Below are 19,046 nucleotides of genomic sequence, written 5' to 3'. Positions count from 1 at the left end.
TTTAATGCCCAACCTTCCCAGCTTGAGGGAGGGTATTACCTGATATAACATACTGCTGTTAGTTGTATTTATAATGAGTTAGCCTTAGTTAGTTCTCCCTAGTTTGTTAGTACAAGTTAGCGTAGTATATATACATATGCAGTTGGTTGCTGTAAACAATTTTTTAGGGCAAGTCATAATGAAAGTTAACATTTTTTACTCATTCTCTTCATTGGCTTTGAGTCTGAACTTGCTCACCTCTTTCCTCTCACACCTTTAACAGAGACAAAAATAATTATTTACTCTTTGAAAAAAGAAACTTTTTTTTTTGGATTCTATATTAGTCTCCTTTTTTTTAATTTTAAGTGGACTAGTAGAGTATAATTTAGCTAAGTTAAGACAGTTTATGATATCCCCTTTCAAATTAGTGAATTACCATAGCCGCGTCGCAAAATATTTGTACCCAGTAATTAATAAATTTTTTCTTTTGTAGTTATTTACATTAAGATGTTTTTACTTTTTACATAAAAATACTAATTAAAACATGGACATATCTTAATTAAGTAATGTAGTTCAATATATTAAAACATTGACATTTCTTGTTTTTTTTTTTTTTAACTGTAAGTCTGTAAAAGAAAAGAGACATAAAGATTGGTAAGACCCTCTAACTTTATGGCCAACTTGCCCAGTTCCTATATTTACTCGTGTACACACACGGCCCTTTTTTTAATCGGGCTTAGTAAATTTCCGTCCAATTGAAAAGGGCGTCCAATTTTACAGTCAGCCCAAAAATATGTCAACGCGAGACCAAAAACGGGGTCAATGCAAATAAATAACCGGGGAAAAGAATTCATTCGAAGAAGCAAGTCTTTATTTTTGAGTTTTGATAGGTGAGTCATTCATTTTCCGTTTTCCGATTCCTGTGGTGTGTATCAACCTTCTGGAATCTTCCACGTTTTACAATACATGCTTTCGTTCCCTACAATGTGTAACGCTGCTATTGTGGGATAATCACTCGGCCTCCATTTTCTTTCTTTCTTTTTTGTTCTTTATGAAGCTGCCTACACATTGATTTTATTCGCGCATCAAATAGGTAATTTTCGGAAAATTATCCTAAATGCTTTTCAAAATTCTTGTTCCTTTACAATGTGATGTGATCGAAATCGTTCTTTCTTTATATCCGGTGTTGTATATTTTGATGAGTAGCGTTCGCATCTTCATTTGTTTCTCGTGAGCATGTAATTGGTGACTATCTCATCCCATGTTTGAAGGTCAAAACAAATTCTCAGGGGGATGGCCACTTCTTCGGTTGTGGATGAATTTGATGAATCCATGAAGAAACAGATATCATCCCTTTTGCGGGTTATGAGTTTAGTTAAATCCTTCAAAGAGGATAACACGCCTTGCAAAATTGACGAGGTAGTATAATAGTATTTTTTTTCTTTTATTTATTTATTTATTTACTAAAGTAGCTTCCGCTAATTTAATAACTCTGCAGGTTTTTATTCAGTGCTATTAATCTTCCGATGCAATTGATTGAAGCATTTGTTCTGCTATAATTGTTGGTTTCTACAGGGTTTGTTTTTAGGTTCCATTGGCACTGCAGCTAACAAGAATGCATTGAAAAGCTTGAATGTTACTCACATTCTGACTGTTGCTGGTAAACTGCCACCTACAAATCCTGGGGATTTTGTCTACAAAGTTATCAACGGTAATATACTTTTCATTTTGATACAATGAATTAAGTCTTGTTTGATTTCTATTTCCTTTTGGTCTCTAGTTTCATCCTATGTTATTGTTAAATAGCTGCTTTTGACATGAATGCGGTTCTTTTTTCCCCCCTTGATTGGGCTATCTGTGGACTAGGATGAAAAAAAAGGATATCTTTTGATTTTGTGGAAAAGGGGATTCATGTCTAGTACTTAAGTTTACTAAAATGGGGCTGCAATTCAACAATTTCTTTGTGTGCACTTTAAGAAAGCAGTGTCAAAAACTATTTATCCTGGACTTTATTGTTTTTCAGGTCATCAACTGTTTAGCTTCCTCTTGCTGTTAAAATATTTTGGGTTTGGACTGCTTCTAATGTATAATCCACTCCTTTATCTTGTGGAGTGTCAATAACTGTTTGACTTGCGCATGTAGTATTGTTTTCAAATAGCCATGTCTGCACAATATTAGCTATCTGTATTGTTTGTAAAAGACATTGATTCCTTCATTATGATTCTATTGATTTCACTCAAGCTGCTGAATGGACTGAGTGTGTGATGTTGTCCCTATAAGCCAGTGCTGCATCCATACTAAAGATAACTATTTTACTGGAATCTTGAGACAGTTGCTGACAGAGATGACGTTGACTTGAAACAATACTTCAATCAGTGCTTTGATTTTATCGAGGATGCCAAAATGCATGGTGGAGGTGTTTTGGTTCACTGTTTTGCAGGAAAATCAAGGAGGTATGCTTCTCTGTGCTATGTTTAGCCTTCGTCAAAGTAATATGACAATTTCTATTAAAATCCTCTATAATGAGGTTCTGAATAGCTATTGTTATCAGATGTCGGATGTCATGTGGAACTAGAGAGCATGGCTGTTGAGTAAACATCAATTTTTTCTTATTAACTGTGCATGCTGTTTTAGCCTTAAAAAAGTATTTTTGCCATTATCCCCCCGCCCCCGAAAAAAAAAAAAAAAAACTTGTTGCATTATTCTCTTCTGGAGACTGATTCTATCTTATCTGTTTTAAGTCTTGAAAAGTTAAATAATAAAGTGCATATGTCAAATTTATTGTCAAACTTTCCTGACATAGAATTTTAAAACATAAGTTCAAGACAGGTTTCACTCTTTTGTTTGTGTGTAGTGTGCTATCATGTCCTTTAAGTCATTTGAAAGCCAAACTAGACCTGAAAATCACTGACATACATATAACGAAAACCTAGATTTGTAGCTTGAGTTTTAATTAGAACAAAGTAACTCGTCCTTTACTTGGTCTTTAACTGTTACGTTTTCCATTGTTCATACTGAATCTTTTTTATAAAAATAAAAAAAAAACTTGTCTTTTGTATTCCTCACTTAGCTTTTTCTTCATTTGATTATCTGAGAAAAAATGGATCCTAAATTTTCCACCTTCCAGTGTGACTGTGGTTGTTGCGTATCTGATGAAGACTCGTGGAATGAGCTTATCAGAAGCTCTGCAGCATGTAAAGAGTAGACGACCACTGGCATCTCCAAATCCTGGATTCATCCGTCAGCTGGAAGACTTTGAAAAATCGCTTCAAGGTGTCTTTGATTTGCATTTTTATTATTTAAAATTGCCATGCAATTTGGTTCATTATTCATATATTCATAAATAAAAAATCACCAAGAGGAAGGATGGATTTACTTCTTAAGTATATATTGCTTTGATACACCTGTGATTCTGTGACCATGAAGCATTTACAGTTGTTGAATGACACATTAAAGATAACTTAAGAATGTAACTTAGAAAATAGAAATCAATAATAGTACTTTAAAATGAAGGAGAAATATTGCATTGTTCCATTTAAGGATGATACCTCATCATAGCTTTATGTAATTTTTCTCTACAAATTGTTCCAGAAGATTCAGTATTCAAATTGTTTCAGCCTTACATCACACTCCTTTAGTCCTTCTCTGATTGCCATTTACCTTTAAATCCCATGCCTTTCTTGTTTTGGTTGAAAATTGCGGTGTATATGAGTTGTCAAGGTAGTTGGTGTTCTCATTAGCTTTACTCCTGTGTATCTGTCTATTATATCTTTTTGCAGTTACAAATTGAAAGTGGATAGAATGAACATCGCATTGGTTGGATCCCATTTGTTTCTGGAAGACATTGAAGTGTCCTGAACTTGATGATGTGATATCTCAAGATACAGTAGAGAAGATATTTACTGTAAATAGCAATCACGTTCACGTGAACACAAGGCCGGGTCTAGAGAAGAGAAGTGATTCACTCTAGATTACTGGAACTACAACTTCATATTCATATTTCTATTCAGGTATGCAAGTCCCATTTGAGAAGATGGATTCTGGTTACGTTCATCAGCCTATTCATTTTCCATGAAATCTTAGAATACAGTCTACTTTTTGCTCTTTCCATCCGTTTGCTTTGAGCTTACAGAAGAGAATAATACAAGTTTTCTCACTATTTCTGGATTATATTCACAAGACGCATCTTTAGGTTTCTGTGTCTTACATTTAAAGTACAAAATCAGTGTACATTTAAATTTAAAACAGAACACACTCAAAACAGAAATAACAAACCTATTTCAAAACGAAATCAAAATTAAAATAAAAAGCTCAAATTAAAAATCAAATTACACCAAAAAACCTTTTTTCTTTCACATATGTATCCCTGCCTCCTATTATCTTTCTTCTTGTTTCACTATTCCGTTACTTCCCCCACAATGATTGATCCCCTTAGAGACTGGAAATGTGATGGAGTAGTGAAACAATAAAAAAGTAATGGGGGGCAGGGGGTAAAAGAAAAGATTTCTGGTGTGATTTGATTTTTTATTTGGTTTTGTTATTTTAAATTTTTTTTTAATTAGGTTTGTAATTTTTGTTTTCGAGTGTGTTTTGTTTTACACGTACTAATTTTCAGCGAGGCTGATTTTGTATTTTAAATATAAAAAAGATAAAATCTAAGAGAAAATTACTTTTTGCATACATTTAAATAGTTCTAATGGTCATTGGTTGAATAAATTATATTTTATTAGTTAAGTTTCGTTTTTTTTTCTTTTTTTTTTGGGTATTGAATTTTATTAGCTATCTAGTTGTATTGGTTTTGAAACATGTATGTATATAGTCGTAGCGTTTGTTTGTTGGTTGGTTATTCAATGGGGCCTAAGCCCAAAAGAGTTGATCAAAAGTAATGATCTTCTGTTCACTGTTCCGCGTGTGTATAGTAAAGACCATTTTTGTTATTTAGGTCAAGAAGTTAATAAATAATAACCATGAGCTTCAGGAAAATAAAATTTAAAAAACAGAAAGGTGTTTTTGTTTGTTGGACATGAAATGAAAACAAGTGTTAGAAAGTGTTTGCTGTCTTGGCCCAGAGAACTTTTCTGAGATGAGATATTATTTTTATTGGCCTGACTTGTATGATATCTTCAAGATAGAAAGTTACTCTTTAACAGAAAGTTTGAAGACATTCAAAGATTGGACATAGCATATGACTTTCAAGAACCGGACATGCTATGTGGTCCATTTTAGCTTAGGGTCCAAAATCTCCATCAAAAAGTTTAGGTTTGGGTCCATTTTTAGGCCTCGTACAGTACAATAACATAACTGGATGCAACGTTTCACTTTTCTAACGCCGGAATACTAATCCCCTAACACGTGGATTAATGGGCACATCTATTATACTTAATTAACATTACAACATCTCAGCCTAATGGTACATCCTAGGGTGGAGAGAGAAAATGACGAAGAGATGAAGATTTTCTTTGATGCATGGCTGGATAATTATTACAAGAAATATGTCATTTATTTTTGTTTATTTTTAAAATAAAAGTACTTCTCTATATTCGGTACATGCAAAAAAAATTTCATCATAGAATTGATCTAAAATTATAATGTTTGTAGGACCACAGAAAAAGAAAAAAAATAAAATAGATTTATTGTCTCTACTGTTTGGGTGTATTTAAAATAACTAACAATTTTTTACACATTAGATGTGTTATTTTTTATGAATTATTAGATTTTATTAAATAAAAATTAAAGAATATTATAAAAATATCGATAAATTTTATAAATGTAAAATATATTTTTAATATTATTATATATAGTTTGATATATAATATTTTAAAAATGACGTGTAATCTTTTGGTTTTAAATAAATAAATACAAAACATATAAATACATAGTAAAAAACATATAAATACATACACATTTTTTATTTAGTAAAATTAATTATTAAAACAATTGATTATCTTAAATGATAATGTTTCCTTGCTCAAATAGTTCACCAATATACCTCTGGAAGATAAATATAAACGGGTAATATTTTATCTACATGCATTTGTATTATTGTTTACATAATTATCAAAACAACTGATTATCATAATGATATTTTATATGCACAAAAATATCTTGCTCTTATTAAAAATTTAAAAATTAAATGTCTTCAACGTGATATGTACATCAAATAACTGAGAGATTGTACCCAAAAAAAAAAAAAGAAACTCGAGTGCAAAGGTAGACAATCGTTGTTTTACTTTATAAAAAAATTATTATCTTTAATGAGTTTAATTCTCGATAAAGAACAAAAAGTGGAGCCGAAAGTCAAAGGTAGCTCTCTTTTATTGTTTTACCATAATGAAAGAAACTGTTGGGCAGCACTCTCACATATCATATCATATCATATAATTATTTTCCATCTTCTTCTCCCTTCGACCCTTACCATCATTCTTCACAATCCTTCCCTAAATTATTACACCGTATGGACCCCATTGCTTGGAAAAATGGACGCATCCACCATGTTCCTCAATCCAATACTACTCTGAGCACAAAGCAGTAGCAATCTGTGTTCTTTTCTTAGTACCCCATCCTTTTCAATATGCTCACATGTGATTATTTAATATTAACCATCACGCATAATCATTGGTTTGAGTTACTGAGACGCATGGTGTTCATGTGAAAAGAGAGCTTGGTCTATTGAGGATCTTTCAAAAGGTCAACAAAGTGCAACGCTGATAAAGATCTCGAGCTACCTTGAATTTCCCAACCCTTTTTGAAAAACTAAAGTATCAACAAAAGAGAACTGCACAATCATGCCCTAGAGCGAGATCGCACATTATTTAAGTCATTAGGAAAACAATGATATAACTTTATTAATATTTAACTAATTAACCAGTGGCCATTGAAAATATATATACTTAGTAATCAAGAAACATTCATATGAAGAGTAGTCTATTTGTTATTTTGTTTGTTTGAATACTAATTCGTCTACCACTCTTTGAAGTTTTCATGCATGATGGATAAAGTTTGATAGTATTTGTTCAATTATAATTGGATTTTTATATATCTAAATCACATCGAAAATTTATTGATATGAAGGCAATAGCTAGTGTAATGTGCATACAAGTTTCAAGTTTGTCCGCATTTTAACCTCCATAGTCGCTAGTGAAATGTGCATACAAGTGTTTTTAAAATGGGATTGTGACTTCATGGGACCCACCAAGCATTACTTAATTAGATGGTGAGTTGAATTTCTAAAACTTTACTGGTTACCCGATTAAGCACTCCATTATGTGTGTGACCACTATCCTTGTCTTTAGCTAGAATTAGCATCTTGGATTAGGACCATGACCATCAGCTGCAACCTAACGTTGTTTCTTTATTGATAATTAACATTTGTTTAGTCACGCAAGTAATAGTAGCACTAATAATTTGTGAGCAGTGAACTTAAGTTTTGCTCATTTCTCGGCGCTGCGGTACCATTAACCTTTTTTTTATTTGTAGTAAAATAAAAGGTATGCACTATGCATGAGAAATGATTTTTTATAATTTTGTGTGTATTTCTTTCTAATGTAGAAATAATTTTTTTTTTATCTTCTATCATATCTTATAAACTACTTTTATTATCATAAATAAAAAAGTGTAAAAAAAATTACACAAAAAACCTTATCAAATTGCCCCGGCGAAATAATTCAATAACAACATTGTCACCCATTGCATGTTCGCCAGCAAGGCAAAACCCCCAATAGAGAATAATACATATATGCATTTTTTTGCGTACCTTTATATATATCATTTTCTTTTTTGTTATTTTAAGCATTCAATCTGTATATAAGGTTAAATTTAAAAGGGTATTTTTTTTTTAATTAAAAAGAAGGCATTCTTTATTAGAAACTTATTAACAATGTGAAATGTCATGTGTTCTACATTTTACATTTTCTATTTTTTATGGAAGTTCTAGATAGGCAGAGAAATCCAAAATTTTGGAAAGTGGAGTAATACATACTATATAGTTTCTTCTTAAAAGAACTTCCCAAAACATAAACTCTCACTTTAAACATTTATTTAAAATATAAATTGAATTTTGATAGATTGTCGGTATAAAGTAATCTTATATTTGTATTCAATCATATAACGCCACATTATTAGAAATAATTATTATTTTGTTCACATAAATAATTATCCAAAAAAATAAATATAATAGTATAAATGTGTAATATATTTTACATTATCAAAACATCAAATATATTTTTGTTAATGTTTATTTAAAATTGAACATCCGATGCCCAACATTTGTAGGACTATGGTCACCCACTAATTTAAAAGAAACTAATGCTAAACTAAAGTTAAATAAACTTAACTCTATTTTAGAATCTATTATAAAATATGAAGATAATCTTATATTTATAAGGATTTTATTTAACAAATATCTTTTTTTACGAATATAAAACTAAAAATTTTGTATATAAAAAAACTTTAAAATTAAACAATTGAAAACCCTATATAATGTTATAATTTGAACAAATAAAAAAAAGTAAACTTATTTGTAAAAGGCTTGTTCCATGGGATAAGTATTAAATTTAGCAAAAGAAGTAGCAAATTGCATTTTAAAAATGAAAAGGTAGGGAAAGAAAAACAGAGTGGTTTGAGAAAGGTTTGACTACTCATATATGTATAGACAAGGAGCGAAAATCCAGGAAAGGAAATAAAAAACGCTGACCACACAAGTCACAAGACTCTCTGAATTCTGAAATATGAATGTGATGATGAAATGCAAAAACCTAATCTTACCCCTCTGTCCCACTTACTGACATAAAACGACCTCACATTCGCCTTAACACAGCAAAGCACACCGTCGTTTCCGCGCGTGACGCCAACACCCCCCATCTCAATCACCTTAACAAAACGACCAACACATGGACCTGTCGTACGGCAAACTATTCCCTTCTGGGCCTGGGCCTTGCCGCGCCTCGGAGCAATAATGAAGCCTATGTGTCTGTACTCTCACGTGGACCCACTCCTTCTTGTACCAAAGAAAGATTCCCTATCCCTAAACCTAAATATCTAATGATTAATTTCATGTTACATAATTTATTAGTGTTGTGTGGAGGATATATATCCTAACAATATCATGTATAATTGTAACCAGTAATACATTTACTTTACCTTAACCATAGTTCTTTTATGTCTCGATTTCCAAACATCACAGACCATCCAAATTATACAATCGTTATCCTATGTATAATAAACGATCTAAATTATATTTTCATAACAAATCAATCATGGTTGAAGATAAGTTCCTTTGTTATTAAGGTATATTATCTCTTCCAGCTTTTAACAGACAGGAAAGTTAGAAGAGATAATATTAAATTGAAATAATGTTATATAATTAATAAAATTTAATTTTTTTAGTGAATATTTAATAAAAAAAGATATTCTTATATTAAATTTTAAATTTTAAATTCAAATAATATAAGAATAGAATATGATCTAAAGTGTTAGTTAATAATATAAAAGTATTAATTTTTTAATATTTTTTAAAAATATAATAACAAAATTTTAAAAACTTAATATATTTAACACATTTGAAATATATAAAAAAATTATTTTAAAAAGAATTATTAGCTAAATATTATTTTGACAATATTTTAAAAAAATATATTTAAAACATATATTAATAAGATAGTTTTATATATCCACCCAATTCAGGATGGAGAGCATGTGAATTTGACCTTATGGGAATGGGATGAAGACTAAGATGTAAAAGTAATTTTTTTAGCATATTGACATCATTTTCAAGATCTGCTCGGGATATAATATGAGAATTCTTTTGACTCCAGCCAAATATTGATACTCTTTATATTAAAATAATTGTTGTCTTAGTATCTAGATTCAAAATAATTAGCTTCAGCATAAAGTTAATAGTTAATTAATTAAAACTGGACGTACAACACAAGAAAAATCAAAATATCGTCTCGCTAAGGTTCTGTAAATTTATGACATGCAATTATGCATATAGTAATAGTAGTATCAATAATTTGTACTCATGAATCATGATTATTTTATCAACATAATTCTTTCTTAGTATTCAGTGTCGTGATAAACCACTTTGCCTACTAGTACTCCTTAAACTACTACAAACTTATTTGAGAATTAAGTATAAATTTGACTAGAATAATATACACTTAAATTCATACAATAATACATATAATTGGGTTTGGTTGTTTAGAAGTTCGAAACATGGACTCGGAATTTAGGGTTTATGTCTTCTTACAAGCTCTTGATTGGAGTATGGACCTATCCACTAAATTAATTGCCCTGGGTCTCAGTTGCACTAAATTCCATTCAATTTTAAAGACAAAGCTTAAACATAGCTTCCGCAATTCATGGCAGCTGCTCAAACACATGCAATAAACAAAGTAATAGTAACCAATAGATATGTATTTGGATTCGAGTTTGTAGATAAAATTTTGTATAAAATTGATTTTATAAACTTAATTTTGATAAAAAAATGAGTTAGTATTAACGTAATTTATATTTGATAATTTTGTATTAAAATAGATTATAGTAAAATGAATATTATTTAAATTATATCATTTAAAATTATATTTAGACAAAAATTACTAAAAAAATATAAATTTATATCATTTAAATTTATATTATTTTAACACTCTTTGACTATAATTATTTTTTAAAAGAATTAAAATTTATGTGTTAAAATTTAATACTCTTTTAGTTATAATTTGTTAGTACTCTTTTTTAGTATTTTTTTTGTATTTAATTATATATTTCTAATAAAATTTATATTATAAAAATTAACAATAATAAATAAAATATATACTAATTTAAGAATACATAATAAAAAAATATACAAAGTCAAATAAAAAAATAAAGTTTTATAAAAAAATACATATTAATAAAAATGATTAAAAAAAAGATATATAAACAATGAATACTAAAAATTCTATTAAAAAATACTACATAAATAATGAACATAAAAAAATTTTAAACAAAAATATTCATACTATTAATAAAAAAATAAATAAATAATTAACAAAAATTAAAACTTAGCCAAGAGTACTAATAATAATATTAAAAAAATATTTGTTTGTAAAATATAATCATAAAAAAATTCAAAAAACTCTAATGATTCTTTTTGGTATTTTTTATTGTAGATGAAATTAAATGGCAAAATTGGTAGAATATCAATTAATTTTTTAATTTATGAAGTGAACGCAAAAGTTACAATTGTTACTTCTGGTGAACGAGAGTTCAAATTCAAAATTATGTTCACGTTCAGAAAAAAAAAATAGCCAAATAAAAATGACAGCATTCAAAAAAATTAAACGTACTTCTTGTACTTCTAACGTATTTACTAAACACATCTTAAATGTAGCTTATACGATTGTTCTAGATAAATAGTAACATAACTTATTGTTACCAAAGGTGGGAAAAACGGCAATTCTCCAAAGAGACAGATAAAACGAAGAGGCATTCATCACATAAGAAGAGGAGACTATTACACTCAAAAACACTACTAAACTTTAGATAAGGAAGAAGAGACTATATTACACTCAAAACCACTACTGACTTTAGCCTTAAAATATCTTGTAGGTTGTTCACACGATTGGTTCTACACACATTAAAGCTAGGATATCTGTTTTCAAATTCTCCGGTTTATGAACTCGATTTCAATACAAAAAATGAGTTTATCTAACATATGTCTCTACTATTAATAAAAAATTTTAAATATTTATTTTAATAATAAATACAAAAAAATTTAAATTTAAATTTTTTGTGTTTTCAATAATTTTTTAATTTATGATTTTAATATGTGCTTTTTAGGATACAAATTAGTTAAACTCTATCTATATTAGTCTAGAAATTGTTTCTAACTAATTTAATGCAAACTGAGCCACTTAATAATGTAGGAGTATAATGTTTGGAATTTGGATACTTATTTGTCATTTGTTGATGGTTCAATATTTAAAAAACAATTTTCTATTTGTAATATTTATATAAATGGTGTGTTTAATGACTTGAACATTGACAAATAAATTGAAAGAGAATAAGCAATATGCAGTGCATAAGTTGCGAATAGTTTAATTACCTGGGGTCAACAATTAATTGAAAGTATTGTAAAGATTCCCTTCTCAACTCTAGGAGTAGGACTCCGGAAATTGTACCACATAAAAAATTAAATATATTATTCCTATATTATATTATATTGCTTAATTGTCTCCTTGCAAAAGTTTAATAAATATAATATTATATTAAAAAATGGACAAGAAAAATATATCAATGGTAAAATTTATTTTAAATGATACAGTCTAATCGATCACCATGAATAACGTGTGAATTGGTTGTTGTTAATTCTTATTCAACTAGTGTTCCTCTTCTCTTATATAGCTCATCCACTTTGTAATTAACTCGGACTTTTCTTGATGGATGAAATATACGGTTAGCTGAAGCAAGATCCAGAACGTGAATATTTGTAAAAGGTATTTCCATGTTTAAAATAATATGTGAATGCATATTCTTTTGGTGAATTTATGTATATAATTTCAACATACCTGGTTTCCATGTAAAATTTCTTACCTTTATAAGTAATGTATTTATTGATTTTATTCAGATCATTATCTCATGTATCGATTATAGACTGAGCAGCAAACATGATGCATATTTTTTGTATTTAAAATTTGTTAAAAATTTAAAAAATATTTGTAAGTTTTATTTTGTTTTAATTTTGTCATAACAATTTTCGATTTGTATCAAATATACTCTTAGCAGCTAATTTTTCAAAAAATTTAGAATGAATTTAGCAATAATTTCACAAGAACAACTTTTAACATAAACAAATCAGATTTAGGTGTTATGCTTTATATCTTAATTAGCCTTAAATTTTTTAAAAATTTAGCTATCATAAATACATTTAGTACTTGTTTGGGTGTCATTAAATTGATATAAAAAGATTTTTTTATTTTTTTGTGTGTTTAGTAAATTTTTAATAGTAAAAGTAAAAATACTAAAAAATAAAAAAATATTTTTTTGAGAAGTTACAATTTATATCTTTATTTATTATATGAAAACATCTTTTTTTTAAAAAAGATCTTTTAAAAAAGATGTTTTTCACATAATAAATAAACAAAAAATATTTTTATTTTATTTTATCCAAACATAATTGATAAATAAAAAGATTTTTTTATATAAGATATTTAAACATAAAATCACTTTTACTTTTGTAGAAGATCTTTCAAAACAATATCGTTAAAATTTTTTTTTGAGAATAGCGTCCAAACAAATCGTAATACAAATAAAAAATTTCAAAAGCAAAATAAAATTTTAAAATATTTTTAAAATTTTTGACAAATTTAAAAATAAAAAATATTTTTACCCTTAGATATATTAATTTTCGAAATATAATTTTACTGACAACGTATCACGGCCGGATCAGTTGTTATTTTATTGAACAACTCTTGCTATAACGAGCTGAGAGTAGTCTAAAAATTGCAGGAAGTGGAAAAGTAAGAAGAGAATCGAATTGGAAAATGTTATTTCTGAGCGGTTCAAGAAATAATCGACGGAACATCGGAGTTGGGGCATTTTAAACAGAAGCGAGAGAGAATGGAGGCAGTGTTTGGTGTTGGTAGCTGCCTAACCAATAACCAGCATGGAGTGATGGCTCCCATGTGATTTCACTGCTCATCCTCAAATCCTTCATTATTATTCACCTTGGTCCTTGTGTTTTCAACTTTGACTTTTCTAATTCTTATTCCCTCTCACTCGGTTAATGTTCCACTATATTTTTATTAGTAGACTAATTATCAATAATGAATTCCAATTTATTTCCTGCTCCTCCCGTAGTGCGTAGTGCATCCTCCATTAATAATGTCTGTTATCAGAATTAGGCACAGTTTGATGATAACTGCAAATCTAGCAAGTGGAGTAGCTAGCTCACCTAGTTAAGACATTAAGGCACATTCATTGTTCTCATTTCTTTGATAAATGCTCTGTACTATATCCTACACAACCTAACTAAACAGATTTTCAGCAACAGTGTACTGTGTACCTCACTTATTGGAGCACTAATATAAAATTACAATTTATTTATCATGTATTTTTAGAACATATATTAAAATTATAAAATAAAAAAATTTTAATTAAAAAAATAAAAAAAATTAAATTTTTAATACATTTATTTTATATTTATTAAATAAAAATATTTAAAATAATTTTATTATGTGTTCTAAAACACATGTTAGTTAAACTCATATGATTAATATCTGCAGCCCAAGAATATATAAAAGAGTAACATAGGTTTCTGCCTTTTATTTAAATAAATATTAAAAAGTTTTTATTTTTTAAAATACGCATAAATTTAAAACAATGCCAAAATACATAAACTATCGTAAATAAATTTTAATTCCATTTCACAAAGAGCACAAGAGATATGACGCTTTTAGCTTTGAGTTGATATCAGGTTTAAGTATTAATTTTAATAAATTTAGCTTGATTCCTATTAATTACAACGAGCAGTGGGTATAACATATGTATAGGATGCTGTGCTGTAAGGATGTCACTCTTCCAGTAAAATACCTGGGTGTCCCGTTTGGAGCTAATTCGAAGTTGGTTAAGATTTGGAAGCCAATAATAGGCAAAGTGAAGGAAAAGCTAAGCTTTTGGAAGGCCAAGATCCTTAATAAAGCTAGCAAGTTGGTACTTATCAAGTTTGTGTTGAATAGCCTTCTTGTTTATTATTTGAGTTTATATAAGATGCTTAGGGTTGTTGTAAAGAAGTTGATTTCCTTGTAGAGAAGATTTCTTTGGAGTAAAGAGGATAGGAGAAATGGTATAGCTATGGTTAAGTGGGAAGTGATATAGGCTCCTAAAAAGCTAGGCGGATTGGGAGTTGGAGATGCCGTAGTCCGCAACACAACTCTTTTGTTTAAATGGTGGTGGCATTTTTCGAAGGGAGAGTGTCCATTGTGGAAGAATGTGATTTGTTCCTGCAATAACCTGGATCCAAATGTGCTCCTGGCCAACCAAGAAATACCTGCTGGGGGGAGAGGAATATTTGTCAGTTACAGTTCACGAGAAGAAGTGAGACAAAAGATGATCACTGGGTTGTCTATGGAGGTGGGGGATGGGAGAGGTACTCGCTTTTGGGAAGATGTATGACTTTTTGGAGGTTCGTTGAAAGATTGCTTTCCAAGACTCTTCTCTGTTTCAAACCAAAAGGGATCAGTGATAGGGGATTGTGGGTTTTGGGATGGGTTAGAGTGGATATGGAACTTCCAATGGAGACGACAACTGTTCCAATGGGAGATAGATCTAGTGAACCAGTTACACGATGCATTAAGGCTGGTCAGGCTTGCACATGACAGAGATGATAGGATTGTGTGGAAATATGATAAACATGAAATTTATTCAACTAACTCTTTTGTGCATGTAATGCAGGCAGAAATGGTCCCAGAGGATATCACAAGCTACAGCTTTACTAAAACTATTTGGAAAGGACTAATCCCACCACGAGTGAAGTTGTTTGTTTGGTTTACTTTGACTGGCAGGATCAAGACAAAGGAGAGACTAAGTCGGTTTGGGGCTATTAACCAACAAGATACCTTGTGTGTTTTCTGTAACGAAAGTATTGAGTCTGGTTACCACTTGTTCCTTGGCTGTAGTTTTACTTGGCAGATTTGGTGTGCATGGTTATCGTATGTTGGTAGACAATGGACTTGGCCAGGTACGTTGAAGGAGCATTTCTTAAGTTGGACAGAGATATCACAAAGGAAGGCGGAGTGCAATAAATGAATGGTGTGCTTTTGTGCGCTGGAACTTATGGCTGGAAAGAAATGGGACGATCTTCCAAAACAAAGGAAAAGGAGTTGACAAGATTATCAATATGTCCTTTCTGGAAGCTACAATGAGTGGTTAGGTGTAGATTCCTTTTGTTGTTGATGACAATGTCAGAAATAACAAAGGGTATATGTTATTGTAGGTTATAGGATTTATCTTTTTGTCTGAGTTGGTTTACCGTTGTTTTTTCTCTATACTCCACTTTACGTGTTGAGCTTCTCTTTCCAAAAAAAATATAACGCTTCTAGCGTGGTGTCCGCAAATTGGACCAACTCAGACCTGGCGCTTGAAAAATAAGAACAACATTGGGCAACTAATAATATTAATATTATCAATAATAATAATAAAATTAAGAATAATAATAACGTTATAATAATAATAATAATAATAATAATAATAATAATAATAATAATTATAATTATTGTTATTATTATTATTAAAATGTTACTTTTAGTGTTATTATTATTATTATTATTATTATTATTATTATTATTATTATTATTATTAATAATACTAATGGTGTTGTTATTTATATTATTTTATTTTTATTTTAGTTATTATTATTAATATTATTATGAGTTGTCTAAAATTGTTCATATTTCTACCTGAGTTGGCCTAATTCACGGGAGTCACCTAAAAATGCCATTTTACAGACAGTTCATGGAAAAGAGACTCGCAATTTTAACATTTAAATTTATGTCCACTTTGGGAAATAAAAAACCCCAGGTTTAATTTGTTGAAAAAGCCAACTGTATGTATTCGTTGTTTTATACGTAATATTATGTCAATTTGTTCATTAAGTAATACTGAATTAAATTTTGATGAGAATTTGTTATTTAACAATAATAAATGACACATAAATCAGTACGATATCCTTGTATATGTTCTGTGGATAAATTACGTTGTCATACTCATTTCTCAATAAGTGGCTTATCATTGTGGGGATCCTGTGGATGTGGAGTACGTGTGGACTTCAAACTTTCCAAACATTTTTGTGTGCCTAAGTAATTGACTAAACGGTTTTGGAAAAATTCACATCACGAAACAATACTACATCATACTACTGATCACCTCAAATACCTGGTATGCTCCCCAAATCTCTAATATTGATATATACTTAAGCCACTTTTAGACCCAATTTTTGTTGGTTAACTATATCTTTTCATTTGCCAGCTTTATACCATAGTTTTTCATTCATTCACGGTGCATTGGTGCTCATCTTTTAATTTAACGGACCATAGTTTAACTGCCATATCATGCTGACTCAATTCGTTTTCTGACTTTCCTCCTTTTTTTTTCATGACTCCTAGTGGGTGTAGAAATCAAATTTGTAATCAAACCCTGATTGATTATTAGACTTGGAGCCTCGAAGAGAAAGAAAAAGAAAAATAAAAAATTGCACTGCCAGTTTCTGATGTTTAGTTAAGGATATGGGTGATAGAGTGTAATCAAGTAAGACGTGGTTCTCATCGGTGCAACCTATGCAGAAAGAGTACTTCGCCGCCGGAATCTTCACCATGCCAAAAGTAATATCTGCAAAATTAGATTTTATATATTTTTCACAAGGACCATTAAGAATTTAAAATCGAAAGATATTAGAAAGTTATCATAATTTATTATGTTTGATTATTAATTAATTATTAATATTTAAAAATATAAAATAAAATATATTATTAAATTATTAAAATAAAAGATTGAGTTAATAACAAAAATAATAAATTTTAATAATTTACGGACATTTCTATCTAAAATCCAATATTTGATATGTCGGGTTAAAAATGAAAAAAAAATTGTTGATGCCAGTCAAGTCTTTGATGGATGATTAGTTGATTAGTCCTTTTTAGTTTTGTTTTCGTCTCCCACTAATCCATTTCCATTTATGCATGTGTATTGGCTACCACCACCGACCCACTCAACTAGGTAGTTCATATATTTTTTCTTCTTTCTTTTCGTTAAGAGTAATTCTAATACTAAGAAGGGGGAGGATTTGGTGTGCCGAAATTCTTTGGCACACCAGTGCACATGAGGTTTATGTTTGGCTGATCGGTGCGCCATTTGAGGGTGGCCGTCGGATCTCTCTGTTTTTTCAATCCAATGGTAGAGATTACTCTTTCTCTCTCCTCTTATGATTGGTTAGTGGTGTAGGTGTGTCAGAGGGGTTAGTTTACAAATTTCACTTTGTAGCTGGTTATTTTTGTTACAATAAAAAATTAGTTGGGTTTATGTAGAATTAGTTTATCATGTTTTAAGAACTAAATTAATGGCTGTTAGTGATTCTGTTTAACGCCAAATCAGACATGATAGAGGAGGGCTGAGAGGGAAGGAAAAAAGCCGTGGACGTCGTTTGACGCATACAAGATAAGCTGCGATGGATACGTATCCGTCACTGACCCATCAATGGAGTAACGGAGTTGCAGGAAGCTTTCTCCCGCGGAGTCACACTGCAAAGCTGCCTGCTCTCCGAAATGCAGCCTCTGTCGCGACTCGTTGGTTCGGAGGATGAAGATCTGCATAGCGTCCTTGCCGGAGCTGGATACGGTGACCGTCCGATAACAAGGAGTGATATTTCGGCTAGATGCATGGTTTTGCCGGAGACGCCCAACAAGGAAGGATGGAAGCGGCGCGGGGATGGTGGGCGACAGGATGACGAAGGAGAAGCCCATAGTGTTACGGGTCAGGCGGGTTAGGTTAGAACACAGTTGGTTGAACTTGGGTCAGTCGTGATGGGCCTCTGGATTTTTTTTTCCTGAGATGCACCTTTTTTCCGAAACCAATGCTGGGCTCAAGTGTTGGGCTATTACAAGTGTTGTTAAAACTAGATAAATGGTCTAGTATGGTGGTCCTTTTCACCGGACGAGCTGGTCCGGTGTCGAAAGAGGCAGAGAAAGGAAACGATGAAAGGGGGTGCAGAGGTGCGGTCTTTGTCGCCAGACAGGGCATGATCGAGTTTCCTCCCACTTAAATCCCAACACCAGAATGAACACACAAGAGGGTGCATCATACTTTAGTGGTGAGGGCGAAGGTGCAACTTGCAGAAGGGAGGACTCGTCTGCGGAGGATGAGGTAAGACTTTGCCAACAAATTTGTTTAGTCGTCTTTTTCAATTTATGTATTGCTGTTCATCGATTCCGAGTTCATGGCTAACTGAAAGTATCGTTGTAGCTGGCATGGGACGATGCATGGGACGTTGCCTTGGACGATGGTTATGATTCACAGGGCACAATTTGGTAACCATTCAT

The 19,046-nt window shown here is 30.6% G+C and overlaps 1 protein-coding gene across 2 annotated transcripts; it reads left to right on the top strand.

Annotated features, from left to right (window-relative positions):
• Nucleotides 1-851: 851 nt before the first annotated feature.
• Nucleotides 852-4,064, top strand: LOC130974954 (dual specificity protein phosphatase 1-like). Of its 2 annotated transcripts, none has more exons than XM_057899813.1 (6): nt 852-1,072; nt 1,251-1,398; nt 1,555-1,690; nt 2,312-2,432; nt 3,107-3,252; nt 3,759-4,064. In XM_057899813.1, the coding sequence occupies exons 2-6, from the start codon at nt 1,273-1,275 to the stop codon at nt 3,767-3,769; spliced, it is 540 nt and encodes a 179-aa protein (XP_057755796.1). In that variant the 5' UTR covers nt 852-1,072; nt 1,251-1,272; the 3' UTR covers nt 3,770-4,064. The 2 variants fall into 2 exon arrangements, with proteins under 2 accessions (XP_057755796.1, XP_057755842.1); XM_057899859.1 differs by having other exon boundaries at nt 1,186-1,398.
• The last annotated feature ends 14,982 nt before the right edge of the window (nt 4,065-19,046 follow it).

Source organism: Arachis stenosperma, chromosome 1, assembly GCF_014773155.1.
Source record: "Arachis stenosperma cultivar V10309 chromosome 1, arast.V10309.gnm1.PFL2, whole genome shotgun sequence".
Classification (NCBI taxonomy): domain Eukaryota; kingdom Viridiplantae; phylum Streptophyta; class Magnoliopsida; order Fabales; family Fabaceae; genus Arachis; species Arachis stenosperma.
This window is presented reverse-complemented; position numbering and strand designations above follow the sequence as displayed.